The sequence below is a fragment of the Peromyscus maniculatus genome, chromosome 1, assembly GCF_049852395.1.
Source record: "Peromyscus maniculatus bairdii isolate BWxNUB_F1_BW_parent chromosome 1, HU_Pman_BW_mat_3.1, whole genome shotgun sequence".
Taxonomy (NCBI): Eukaryota; Metazoa; Chordata; class Mammalia; order Rodentia; family Cricetidae; genus Peromyscus; species Peromyscus maniculatus.
This window is the reverse complement of record NC_134852.1, coordinates 30,100,534-30,113,144: the sequence shown is the minus strand read 5'-3', so window position 1 is coordinate 30,113,144 and position 12,611 is coordinate 30,100,534. Positions and strand designations below refer to the sequence as shown.

Below are 12,611 nucleotides of genomic sequence, written 5' to 3'. Positions count from 1 at the left end.
GAGTCACTGGAGCCCAGGAACTCCAGGCCAGGCTGGGAAATACAGCAAGAGCCTGGCTCTTACCAAAAAAGAAAAGAAAAGAAAAATGTGGACCCAGCCACAGGGCTGGCCATGTGACAACAGGGTTGGAGTGAGGAGCGACAGGCCAGGAAAGTTCTCTCTTGTTCTCAGAACCTCCACACGCAGGAGACAATGTCTGGTGGTGGCGGCAGCCACTCGTGGTTGGTTGCTTGCCACAGCCTTTCAGAGCAGATGGGTCAGCTCTGTAGAGCTCACTGGTGTCCAGGGCCGTGGGATTGCAGCTGGAGGTGGAGGCCAGCATCTGGGCACGGAATTCTTCCCCCGGAAAGCTCAGCCATTTGTCCCTCTTTGTTGCAGCTGTGTTTTGAGACAGGGCCTCTGTTACATAGGCCGTCCTGGAACTCACTCTGTAGACGGGGCTGGCCTCGAACTCACAGATTCGCCTGCCTCTGCCTCCAGAGCGCTGGGATTAAAGATGTGCGGCGCCACCCCCACCTGGTTTGGTTGTTCTGAAGCTGTACCCAGTTCTAGTGACCCCAACAGCCTGACACTGGAAATGTTCCTTGCTAGACTTCCTGGAGCTCATCATGGAGGCAGCTGATCCCCACCACATGACTCGGACACCACCCCTGCAGGCCTGCGCTGGCAGTCAACCCCCAGGGCCACAAGCATCGATGGTCCTGGGCCGACGAGGGTCTCAGCTCCTCAGCACACATAGCACTTAGAATTCCGGTTGGTGGCCGCCAGCGCCTTGGCCTGTGTGAGAGCACACAAAAGCCCTGTGGTGTACGGGCACTAAATCCTGACATCCTGTTTGGGTTTGGCAGACACACACAGTCTCAAGATAGAGCAGGCAGGATGTGGTGAGACATCCAGGAGGTGGAGGCAGGAGGATTGGGAGTCTAAGATCATCCTCCGCTACACGTCAGTCTGGGCTACATAAGGGCTACCCTGCCCTGAAAACAGCCCTGGCAGCGGCACTCGGCCAGTTCCTCAGCTTCCGGCGATTGGTCCTCCAGCTCCAGTATATGGTGGTCTTGGCTGACCGGGGATGCACCTATCCCAGCCTCAACTTAGTGAAGAAGCGTGCAGGCAGCCTGGTAGATAGAGAGGGAGACATCCGGCCCCCGCGGCCTGTGCATCCATGGGACCCGATGGAGTTCAGAGGCCCTGTCAGTACAGTCAAGTGGCTTTACCTTCCCTCTGCAAACATCCTCTGCCTGCCTGGAAATTTTTTTGTTTTGGTCTTCGAGACAGGGTTTCTCTGTGCAGCCTGGCTATCCTGGAACTCTCTCTGTAGACCAGGCTGGCCTTGAACTCACAGAGATCCCTTTGTCTCTGTCTCCCAAGGGCTGTGATTAAAGGCTTGTGCTGCCATACACCACCCCAAAAAAATTTTAAAATACTTTTATATTACTTTTTCGAGACAGGGTCTCTCTGCATGGCCCTGGCTGGAAGTCAGAGGTCTCTCTCTCTCTCTCTCTCTCTCTCTCTCTCTCTCTCTCTATCTCTCTATCTCTCTATCTCTCTATCTCTATCTCTATCCCTATCTCTCTCTCGTGCCTCGGGTCACACTCAGGTCAGCAGGCTCAACAGCCTTTACCCACAGAGCTGTCTTCCCAGCCCTCTTTACTCTGTGTGTGTGGTGGTGGTGGGGTGTCTTAAAATTACCTTTTACTTTAGTTTTATTTTATTGTTTTCAGAGCTGAGGACGGAACCCAAGGCCTTGCACTTGCTAGGCAAGCGCTGTACCACTGAGCTAAATCCCCAAACCTTTTGCTTTTTAAATTAGGTTTTTTTTTTGTTTGTTTGTTTTTAGATTTATTTATTTGTTATGTATACAGTGTTCTGTCTGCATGTCTGCAGGCCAGAAGAGGGCACCAGATCTCATTACAGATGGTTGTGAGCCACCATGTGGTTGCTGGGAATTGAACTCAGGACCTCTGGAAGAGCAGTCAGTGCTCTTAACCTCTGAGCCATCTCTCCAGCCCCTTAAATTAGGTTTTTTTTTTTTAAATTTACTTATTTATTATGTATACAGAAGAGGGTGCCAGATCTCATTACAGATGGTTGTGAGCCACCATGTGGGTGCTGGGAATTGAACTCGGGACCTCAGGAAGGGCAGTCGGTGCTCTTAACCTCTGAGCCATCTCTCCAGCCCCTTAAATTAGGTTTTTAAATTACATTTTTTTGATGATTTTGTGGGGGTGGGATTCATGTAACATGACACATTGCTGGGGTCAGTTCTCTCCTTCCACCACGTGGGTCTGGGATCACACCTAGTTTGTCAGGCTTGGCCACAGGCACCTTTACTCACTTTACAGGCCATCCTGCAGGACTGTGGGACTGTGGGAGGGGAAAAAAGGTGTAGAGTCTGCTTCAAGCCCAGGCTGGGGGCTTGGCTGGGACCCCAAAAGGTCCCCAGGAGTCCCGGTTAGAAGGTCGTTTGACCTGCAAGGACCTCATCGAGGCCTCCTAGCCGTGGCCAGAGGCACCTGCAGGCTCAGCATGTGCTCAGGACCTTGGCAGGGCGGTGAGGAGGGAGGGCCAGCAGCTTGCCATCCTGGGCGGACAGGAGCTTTTCAAGATCGCCAAGGTGCAGGCAAGGCAGTCAACCTTAGCTCAGGGTACGGCCAACTCTTTGCTGCCTCTGCTGGCAGTGACTTGGAGGACTTCCCCCATGTACCACACAATGTGCTCCTCAGAAATGGACAGTGGTAACAGCCGCACAACACTCAAGAAAGCCTTTTTTTTTTTTCTTCAGATTTTATTTTTATTATTTATCTTGTTGCGGGGTCTCTCTTTGTAGTCCTGGTTATTCTGAAACTCATTATGTAAACTAGGCTGGCCTGAACTCACAGAGATCCTCCTGCCTCTGCCTCCCGATTTTTAAAGACTTACTGGTTTATGTGTATGAGTGTTTGTCAGCATGTATGCTGGCACCATGAGCTTGCAGGAGCCCACAGAGGCCAGGAAAGGTTGTCATATCCCATGGGACTGGAGTTATAGGTGGTTGTGAGCCACCACGTAGGTGTTGGGTCAGGTTCTCTGTAAGAGCAGTAAGTGCTCATAACCACTGGGCCATCTCTTCAGCCCACCTCTGACCCTGGCCCCAATGCCGTCTTTCAGATACGATCACCTTGGTTCTCAGTGGACAGATACTGAGACTTGAGGCCACTCACTCACCAACATGGAGATCCAACAGGAGCCCCCCTTCAGACTTTTAACTGTGTGTGTGTGTGTGTGTGTGTGGTGTGTGTGTGTGTGTGTGTGTGTGTGTGTGTGTGTGTGTGTGTGTGTTTTGGGGGTATGCATGTGAGAACAATGACCACAGGGACCAAAAGAGGGCATAGGATTCTCTGGAGCTGAAGTTACAGGTGGAAGGGGTTAAGATGACCTGACATGGGTTCTGGGAAACCAAAGATGGGTCCCCTGCAAGAGCAGCAATCTTGCTGGCGGTGGTGGCGCACACCTTTAATCCCAGCACTCGGGAGGCAGAGGCAGGCAGATCTCTGTGAGTTCAAGGCCAGCCTGGTCTACAGAGCGAGATACAGAAAAGGCTCCAAAGCTACACAGAGACACCCTGTCTGGAAAAACAAAACAAAACAACCTAGCAATCTTGCCAGCTCCGAATCTATGAGTCCTAGGGGTCTAACTCTGGTTGTCAGGCAAAGGCCTTTATCGGCTGACTGGCTGCGGAGCCATCTTCTGAGATAGTTTTGTCTTTAGATAGGGTCTCACTATGCAGCCCTGGGTGGTTTGGAATTCACAGTGATCTGCCTGCCTCTGTTCCTGGAGTTTTGGGATGAAAGGTGTGCGCCACCATGCCCGGCACTGTGAAATTCCACACCAAGGCTGAAAGACATTTCCTTACAGTTAGTGACTGCCCGAACTGTGTTCGCTCAGCCAGTAATGCTGAGAGACCAAAGAAGTCAGGGATCGATTGGCTTTAGCCAGAGACCTAAGGGATGTGAAGTCAATACCACCAACTGATGAACCACATAGCCTGAGAGTGGGTGACTTTGCCAAGCTCTTGGTTCCTGGGGTGAAGGGTACTGTCCTCTTAGTCTTCAGGGACTCTGGCTCAAAAGTCACTGATTTGGTCAGTGACTGTAAGTCAGCAGTAGAGCCCCTGCCTAGAATCCCCCAGTGAGGGGCTGGGGTGTGGCTCAGTGGTAGAGCCCCTGCCTAGAATCCCCCAGTGAGGGGCTGGGGTGTGGCTCAGTGGTAGAATGCTTGTCTATCAGGCAGGAGGGTCTTTATAAATCCTCATCACCACAAAACAAAGTCATCCCCTTGATTTCAGGTGTCTTCAGAGCTGAGCTCTGCTGTTCCCTCCCCACCACACTACAGAGGATGAGGAACCCCAGCCTGAGTGTGTGGGGACATATTTGACCACTAGGGCCTCAGGAGCCACCCATAGGTGTGACGCTCATCCCTGGTCTCTGACCATGCAGGAAAGGGCCCAGCCCAGCCACAGTTCATACTGTCCCACCTGGCTTTGCTCTGACTCTACATTCCCCTCAGGTGCCAATCCCAGTTCCTCAACTTCCCTGCTGGTGATGTGGCTTCACAGTCAGCACCCTGCCCCAGCCAGTGGCCCTGGAGTGACTCGTAAAACAGGCACATCTTCAATAGTTCCTCGGGACAGTTACCTGCCTATCTGGGGAGGGCAGTGCCACACACCTAGCTGGCTGAGGCTTAATTAGCCCACATGCTGAGAGGTGGAGCCACCTGATGAGGTCACAGGCACCGCCCTGGGAAATGCCAGTTCCTGCTCTGCCCACAGAGGGCAGGCTCGGGTGTGGGGAACAAAGGCCTGGCATCCCCGCAGGCCTGGGTGCTCCCCTTTGCCTGAGTCAACTTGGCGTCTGCCCTTCATCTCCCCTGCCCCCGCAGCCTCACCCACCACCCCCGCAAGCCTCCTCCTACCCCCTGGGATGCCAACATCAGTTGCTGGGATGCAGTTCAGAGGCCTGGCTCCCTGAGGAGGAAGTAGGTGGGGGCAGGTGGCATCCTCACCTAGCCAGAAATCCAGGACATGAAGGCCAGCCCTGGCTTTCCACAGCTTCCTTTATTGCTTTTTTGACTTCCGTATTCCTCCTCACTAGACACCGGTGTGGGAGCTCCTTACTCCAGGAAGTTGCTACCTGCTGCCCTTTTGGCTTCCAAAGTCACCAGGGTGCCTTCCATCCCAAATCCCGTTGGTCTTGAGCCCAGCCCTGCCCTCACACCCTCCTGGGGCAGGCGGGATGTGGCTGCTGGTGTTCTCCATCCCAAACCCAAGTGACCTCTACACCCCTGAAATTAAAGGACTTAGGCCATCGGCCTTGGCTTGCCCCCATTGGTCCGGTCCCGGGGGTGATGCACCTCTCTACTGTGTCCTGATCCATGGGCCACCTGGGACGTCCCTGCGGCATTACTGGCTCCACGATTGGCCTGGGGATCATCCCGGGACGGGGACTTGGGCGGGCTGGGTGGCTTGAGTGCGCTAACGGCCCGGATGAGACCCATGCGGCGGCGGATGGAATGGTCCAGGTTGACCGTGCAGCGCAGCAAACTCTGTGCCTCGGACACGGTGAAGGGGAAATCAGTGCCCAGAAAGCGCTCAAAAAGCTCGGGGTCGCCATCGAGGTCCAGCACATTCTGCAAGGCCTTGGTCATGGTGTGCAGCTCGCGACTGTTGTCGCAGAAGACGTCCCAGAGGCGCGCGCGGCCCTCGGGCGCGCCCCCCGCCTGCTGCCGGTCCTCCAGGCATTGCAGCACCCAGCTGAGGCGACAAGGCCACTGGTTGGCGAGCACGACCCAAGCCACCGCGTGACGCGGGGTGGGTCCCACGCGGTCCGGCTGCTGCTGCTGCTGCTGTTGCAACAGGCGCACGGTGATGGGCACCGTGTTGACGATGCGCCGCATGGACACTACGTTGTCGGGCACGTACTCGTACAGGCAGTCGCGCTCGTCGTGCAGGCAGCAGAGCGCCTCCTGGATGCGCCGCGCCGCCTCCGAGTCCACGCGACCCTGCGCGCGCTCCCCGTCCGCCTGCGTCTCCACCGCCAGCAGCTGCGTACCCTCGCCGGCGGCCGAGCCCTGGCTCTGCGGCTGCAGCTTGAGCGTCAGCTCCCGGAACAGCAGATCGTCGCGGCTGCGCACCGCGTCGTGCAGGAACTGCAACTTGGTGCGACGGCCCATGACCGGCACCGAGAAGGGCAGCGTGACGGTGCGGTTGAGGAACAGGTAGCCGTTGTCCGCCGTGCCCTTCATGTTGCCCGCGCTCTCCAGGCACGCGGCCAGGATGCTGGGGTCCACCACCAGGATGAAGATGAAGGGTGCGTGGCTGTCGGACAGCAGCGTGTTGATGGCGTTCAGCACGCCCACCACACGCTCCGGGTAGCACGTGTCCAGCCCGGTGACCTCGAGGACCACGCGCAGCCGGCGTCGCTGGTAGATCTCCAGGAAGCACAGGAAGTCGGTGAGCAGCTCCACCTCCTTCTTCACCTCGCACATGAAGCCCAGCTGGCTGCCGAACTTCTCACGCGACACTAGGCGCTCGATCTTCTTGCGCTGGCTCACGAACAGGTGCTTGCCCACGGAGTACACGGCCATGAGCAGCCCCGAGCCCGACAGCGTGGTGGCCGCGCCGCCCAGCGCCTTGAGCACGCCACGACCCGTGTGGCCCGGCGCATGGCCCCCCAGCGACAGGTACAGCAGCCCCACGCCCAGGCACAGCGCGGCCAGCAGCGCCAGCAGCGCCAAGCACACGCGGCGTCGGCAGTGCCACTCGCGTTGACAGAGGCCGTCGCGTGGGCCACCGGGCTTGTTGCCCAGCACCGAGTACACGCTGAAGGGCAGCGCGCCGTAGTGGTGGCGGATGCCCTCGCACAGCGTGGTCACCAGCCCCGCCCACAGCTTGTCGGTGCCCGCGTACTGCCAGGCGCTAAAGCGGATGAACAGGAAGCGCACGTTCCTGCGCCGCAGGTGCAGCTCGGTGATCACCGGCTGCAGAAACACCAGGAACCACAGCAGCTGCGGGACGCCCCAGCCGCGCACGCGCCGCGGCCGCCACTGCACGCGCTGCAGCTCCTCGCTCTCGCGCTGCGCCGCCTCCTGCTGCATCAGCGCTGGGGGAGGGGAGGGGAGGTGTCAGTGGCGATGGCCCGGAGGGGCTGGGCCCAGGTGCGTGTAAGTGGAGGCGGGAGGCCTGAAGAGAGAGACTGGGAGGGTGAGGACAGAAGTAGGGACCTCCCTGCAGAGAGGTAGAAAGAGTTGGCAAGAGGGGGAGGCACCTTGGATGTCCTATCCATCCATTCCCAATTCCAACTGGGAATGAATGATAGGTGAATGAATGAATGAAATGCCCGAGTACAAGAATATGTATGCATGCATGAACAAATGAATGAAACGCCCAGGTACAAGAAGATGAATGGATGGATAAATGAATGGATGAAATGCCCTGGTACAAGATGAATGAATGGATTATGAATGAATGGGTGAGTGAAATGTGGGAAGAGGACAGGCCAGACAAGGAAGCAGGAACCCAGACTGAGTCTGTCTCTGGCTGACTGCCCCTCCTCCGGGAGCCTACCCTGATCAGGCTGCAAGGGATGTCCCTGAGCAAGGGTGGGGGAGGACCAGAGGATGTGACTTGGAGAACAGAGAAGGGACCAGAGACCCAGTTTCCTGCCCACTCCCCCACCCCACCCCACCCCTGCCTGCCCTTGAAACACGCAGATACTCACTCATGATCTTGTCCAGCATCATATGAAGACGGCAGCCGAAGGGAGCGTAGAAGCCCACCGTCACCGGGACCGGCACGTGACACAGAGTTTTAGCCAGACAGCTGCAGTAGACATCGTCCTCCGTCAGGATGTCTGGAGGTGGCAGAGGGAAACCGAGTCAGTGGCGCTGGTCGGGTGCGGCTCTCCCTCCTCCCGTGTGCCCTCCACGCCTGCAGCCAGCCCTGCTCTGCCTGCCACCAGCACCTTGGGTCCTCCTGGATCCCCATGGTGACTCAGGTCAAAGCCCTCGGCGGAAGCGCACCCACCCCCCCACCCCCCCCACCCCCGTCTAGGATCTGGGACTGACCCAGAGATTGGCAGAACCTGGCCTTCTTGGCCCTAAATCATTAGGCCTGCCCAGCCCTTTACATGCCCGTAGTTCTAGGAAAATCTCACGGGCCTTCCTTGGGGCACAAGGCCCTCGAGACAAGGACACTCTCCTGCGCCCCAAAGCTCCATACACAGGGATCTCGGAACTGTGGCGGCTTGTGAGCCCCTTGTCCCTTCTCGTGACCAGACACTAGGGAGGGTAAAGAGACTGACCTAGTCACTGGCCAGTGCCCCTGTATCCAGTGACCACTGAGGACACAAGTTCCTCATCCCAGAAGGCCTTGTGCGCAAGCACCACAGCGTCCCCTCTAGAGGGGCTGAGCATTACTTCTTGGACCTAGACTTAGGATGTCCAAAAGGTGGGGCCCACTCATGGAAGCTGACGTGGTGGGCTGCGGGGTGTGGCTGTGACTGGCAGCAGAGCCAGGAAGGGCTTAGGATAAGGTGAGCTGGGGTGACAGTGGCCTGGGCGGACCCCAGCCATGCCTAATCGATGGGTGACCTCACCACACTAATCCTCTCTTTCTCTGAGTGTGAAATGGACTTCCCGGCCCCCGGGCGCCATGGCAGGTCGTGCATGCCCAACCTTGCTGTGCGTTCTCATTACCTGTTGCTCTACTTCAGACCCAGGTCCTGACACAGCTGTGTCCCCCACCTTTGGGGCCGCCACCCTGAACCTGGCTCAGCCCCTCCCTGCTCCGGATGGACTCTGCCTCTTCCCAGTGGCCCCTTCTCTGAGCCTACGCCTGCCTCACCTTGGCTGTCCCTGCGGCAGACCACCTCAGTGCCTAATATGACCGACCCTGCCATCTGAGTGGTACCCTGACGATGGCCCCGTTCCAAGCCCGGGGTCCCCTTTCCCGTCTCTTATTTCCCCTCAAAGTGATTGATCCCGTAACTCCTCACTGAGCTGTCTTCCTGGAACCCGCTGTACCAGGTGACCGTGCCCCCCCCCAGCGCTCTCCCCTCTCCCATGCTCTTCCTACCTCTTCTTTAACCCCCACTCTCCACCTGTGCCCCCCAGCACCACAGCTGGCCAAAAAGCTGCCCCAGGTCCTCATCACCCCCTGCCCCTTGTCCTCCCTGGCCTTGTGGGCCAGTTGAGGTAGGGCTAAGAAAAGAGAAACCAGAAGCAGAGCACCCGCAGAGAGGAGGGGCAGAGGCACCCAGCGAGTGAGCGCGGGTCTGCCCCAGAAGTCAGGGACCCCAACCGTTAAGGCAGAGACCAAGGGCTTGGGATGAGCGCTCTCCGCACAGGGACCACAGTGTGTGTGGACCGAGGACAGGCCCAAGGTGCCAGCCAGGGAGCAGAAGGCCCAGGCAGAAGCAAGGCAATGGGGACGCAGCCCCAGGGGGAAAGCCTGGGCTCAGCACCGGCGCCGTAGGAGGTGAAGGAGCCGCAGGCTGGGGGCGCAGGCAGGGGCCGCGCCTCGGTGGGCTCGCTGGGCTCCAGGAGGGCACCAGATGCAGAGGGCTGGGCTGGGCTGCTGCTGGCCGTGGCTGATACAGCTGCGGGTGATGAAGTGGCAGGCTGCGGGGCGCTGGCTGGTCCCATGCGGGCAGCGGCGACCGCAGGTGACCCCTTCTGGGCCCCGCGAACTGGACAGAGCCGCTGCCGCAGCGGACTGGGAGGGAGGGGTGGGGGTTGCCGCTGTTGCTGCTGCCGCTGTCGCTGCAGAATGAGGGCCTGGGGACACCTGCGGCAGCCGCTGCCACCCCGGTGGCTGTGATAAGCCTGCTGCCAGTGAGCCTTGGGGGGCAGCTGACAGGGCCCGTGGGCGTGAGTGGCCACCGGGTCCTGGTACCACTGACGACAGCATCCTGGAAGGAAGGAAGCGGGGGTGACTGGGACTGGGTCCCGGTCCCCCTGGGGACACTGGCTTGAACCAGGTTGTGCTATTTGTTGGCCTGGAGCATCCATGGGAGCCCCAGAGGCCCCAGGAGTTAGAGGCGCACCAAGGACCCAGGGGATGTCAGGGACAGGACACACAGGGTCTGTGCTTTCCAGAGAGGACCAAGAGAGGACAATACCGGAGATTCCTGCATCTTGGCACCCCAAATCCCGAGACTAATGTCCTGCATCCCTGGGGGAGGGGGTCCTTGCTGCAGAATCTTAGGGTGAGGATGGCTGAGGATCTAGGAGCTGGCCTGGCTGGTCGGAAGTGGCCGTGGAGAGGGGACAAGCTAAGGACTGAGAAGGCCGGTGGGTCCTGAGCTATCAGACCCCGGGAGTCTGGGACGCCTTTGACAGGAAGTCAGTGCCCCCTCCCCACTCCCCTTGGTCATTGTGGGAATCTGAGCCACTACCAGAGACGCACCCACTGGGGGCCTCCCCCCCTACTCTGCCCCTCCCACCCTGTAGCTCCTCTGGAGGTTGTCCCCCACAGCCTGGAGATGTTCAAAAGGATTTCCTGCTCCCACCCCTAGTGAATGCTCCAACTTTTGGACTCTAGAGGAGACAAGCATGGTGGTTATCAGATTCCTGTGAGCCTGGGGTAGGAGGAGCGCTTGAGCCTAGGAGGTCAAGGCTAGCCTGGGCTACAGAGTGAGACCCTGTCTCAGCCCTTTTCAGTAAGAGCAATCTCACTGTGTAACCCGGGCTAGCCTGGAACTTGCAGCAGGTCCTCCTGCCTCAGCCTGGAAAATGCTGGGATGACAGGCATGTGCCACAGCAATCGGCACGTAAATTCAGCACCCCACCCCACCCCCACCCACTTCTCCTGCCACAACCCACCCCCTCAAAATGAGCTCTTACCTTTCTGGTGCCCCAACTCAGGATCCAAAAAGTATTGCTCGTCGGGGGTCCGGGCACTCTTGGTGAAGCGGACATTGTAGTTCTTCTGCATGGCGGGCCGTGATGTCAGTGGCCCGTTCCTAGATGGAGGGGTCAGTGCTCAGCTCGGTGGGGTCCCTGGGCTGTTTTAAGATGACCCCTTGTGATCTTGAACAGGCAAGAGGCACAGTCCAGATGTGGGGGAAGGGGGCTCCCCTGGGTCACTGGAGTGGGCACTGAAGTGCGGGAGAGACAATGGCCAGATGCCAGGGGGTGACTGTGGGGCCAGGTGAGGGAGTGCAGACTGACCTGGGAAGCCACCAAGCAGAGCCAGACTAGAATCTAAGAGCAGGGAACTTCCCTGGCATGGTGGCACATGCCCTGAATCCCAGCACTCAGGAGACAGAGACGGGAGGGGCAATCTCTGCCTTTGAAGCCAGAAAGAGCCACAGAGTGAGACCTCTCACAAAGCAAAAGAAGAAATAATAAATAAATAAATGTGGGGAACTCAACGCAGGGTGGAGAGAAGGGGCATCTGGGGTTAAAGCGAAGCTGGTGTCTTCTGAGGAGACACAGGGGGGCGCGGCGTGTTTAGAGGTTCGGAGGAGTCAGAGCTGAGCTGGGAAAGATACTGTCTGGCCCAGGGCGATGGGAACCTGGGTGACTGGGGTTGGGGATCAGGACAGTGGTCCAGCCTACCACCGCATGCCCCCCACATCCCAGCCTGGGCTCTCAGTACCTACCTGGTGGTGGCCCCGCGGCCCCAGCTCCCTGCCGTGGCCCCGCGCAGGCCTGGCTAGAGCCCAGTGGCGCCCGCTCGGCCGGTTCTCCGGCGTGTGTCCCCGCCCTTTGGGCAGGCGCCTGGCCTGCTGCTCTCTAGGACTGGGTGCCCCGGACAGGATGAACCCAGGAGGGGGTGGAGAGTCCGCAGCAACCCTCACACCAGGTTTCTGGACACCTCTGCCGGGAGGGAGGAGGCAGAAAAAATCCCAACCGTCTGCTGGCTCTGATGTGGCACAGCTGTGTGACCATGGGTCAGTGACTTCATCTCTCTGGGCTTCCTCGTCGATGAATAGGTCAGGTTGGCACCTGTTTCCTGAGGTTGTCAAAAGGATGAGTCCATCCAGCCCTCAGGGCCAGCACCAGCTGCCCCACTTACCGAGTGCTGCTCTGGATGCCTCGCATAGATCCCCGGCAAGCGGCTTCTGCGCCTGCTCACTCGGTAGCCCCCTTTATCACCACAACCCACAGAAGTCCTGCCCACTTCACAGAGGAGAAATCTGAGGCCCAGAGACACAGAACGCCTTCCTTGCCCCAGACCACACAGAGCCGGCAATGAAAGGAAGTGGTGGCTGCCAAGCCAAGCCTTGCCTGTGCTTGGTCGGGCCAGGGTGGTGCTGGGGAAAAGGGCACCCCACACTGTGGAATTCTTCCCTTGCGTCAGCGGGGCCTGGACGGGGCCTGGACGGCCTCACTGCCTCCTGCCGTCAGGGCCTGGCTACTTTCCTCCAGCTGTGGTTTCTTTCCTGCCAGCTGTCCTTCCGGCCCCTTCTTTGGGGAGTGTCCCCTGGTCCATCTGGGAGGCAGGGATGTATCCAGAGGTGAACCGTGGCATGCCAGTCCTGCCCACTAGGCTGTGTAGAAAAGGCTACTGGACCCATAGAGGGGACCAGGGTGGGGCTGACCAGGCAGGGGACCATGCGTGCAAAGTG

The 12,611-nt window shown here is 58.6% G+C and overlaps 1 protein-coding gene across 3 annotated transcripts; it reads right to left on the bottom strand.

Moving 5' to 3' along the window:
* Nucleotides 1-5,000: 5,000 nt before the first annotated feature.
* On the bottom strand, nucleotides 5,001-12,261 carry Nkpd1 (NTPase KAP family P-loop domain containing 1). 3 transcript variants are annotated; one of them, XM_006994861.4, is made up of 5 exons: nucleotides 11,643-12,261; nucleotides 10,882-11,000; nucleotides 9,501-9,947; nucleotides 7,758-7,889; nucleotides 5,001-7,139 (listed from the first exon to the last, which is right to left on the bottom strand). In XM_006994861.4, the coding sequence occupies exons 2-5, from the start codon at nucleotides 10,970-10,972 to the stop codon at nucleotides 5,338-5,340; spliced, it is 2,472 nt and encodes an 823-aa protein (XP_006994923.1). In that variant the 5' UTR covers nucleotides 10,973-11,000; nucleotides 11,643-12,261; the 3' UTR covers nucleotides 5,001-5,337. The 3 variants fall into 3 exon arrangements, with proteins under 3 accessions (XP_006994923.1, XP_076429056.1, XP_042128023.1); XM_076572941.1 differs by lacking the exon at nucleotides 9,501-9,947; XM_042272089.2 differs by lacking the exon at nucleotides 9,501-9,947 and having other exon boundaries at nucleotides 10,882-12,261.
* Nucleotides 12,262-12,611: the final 350 nt, after the last annotated feature.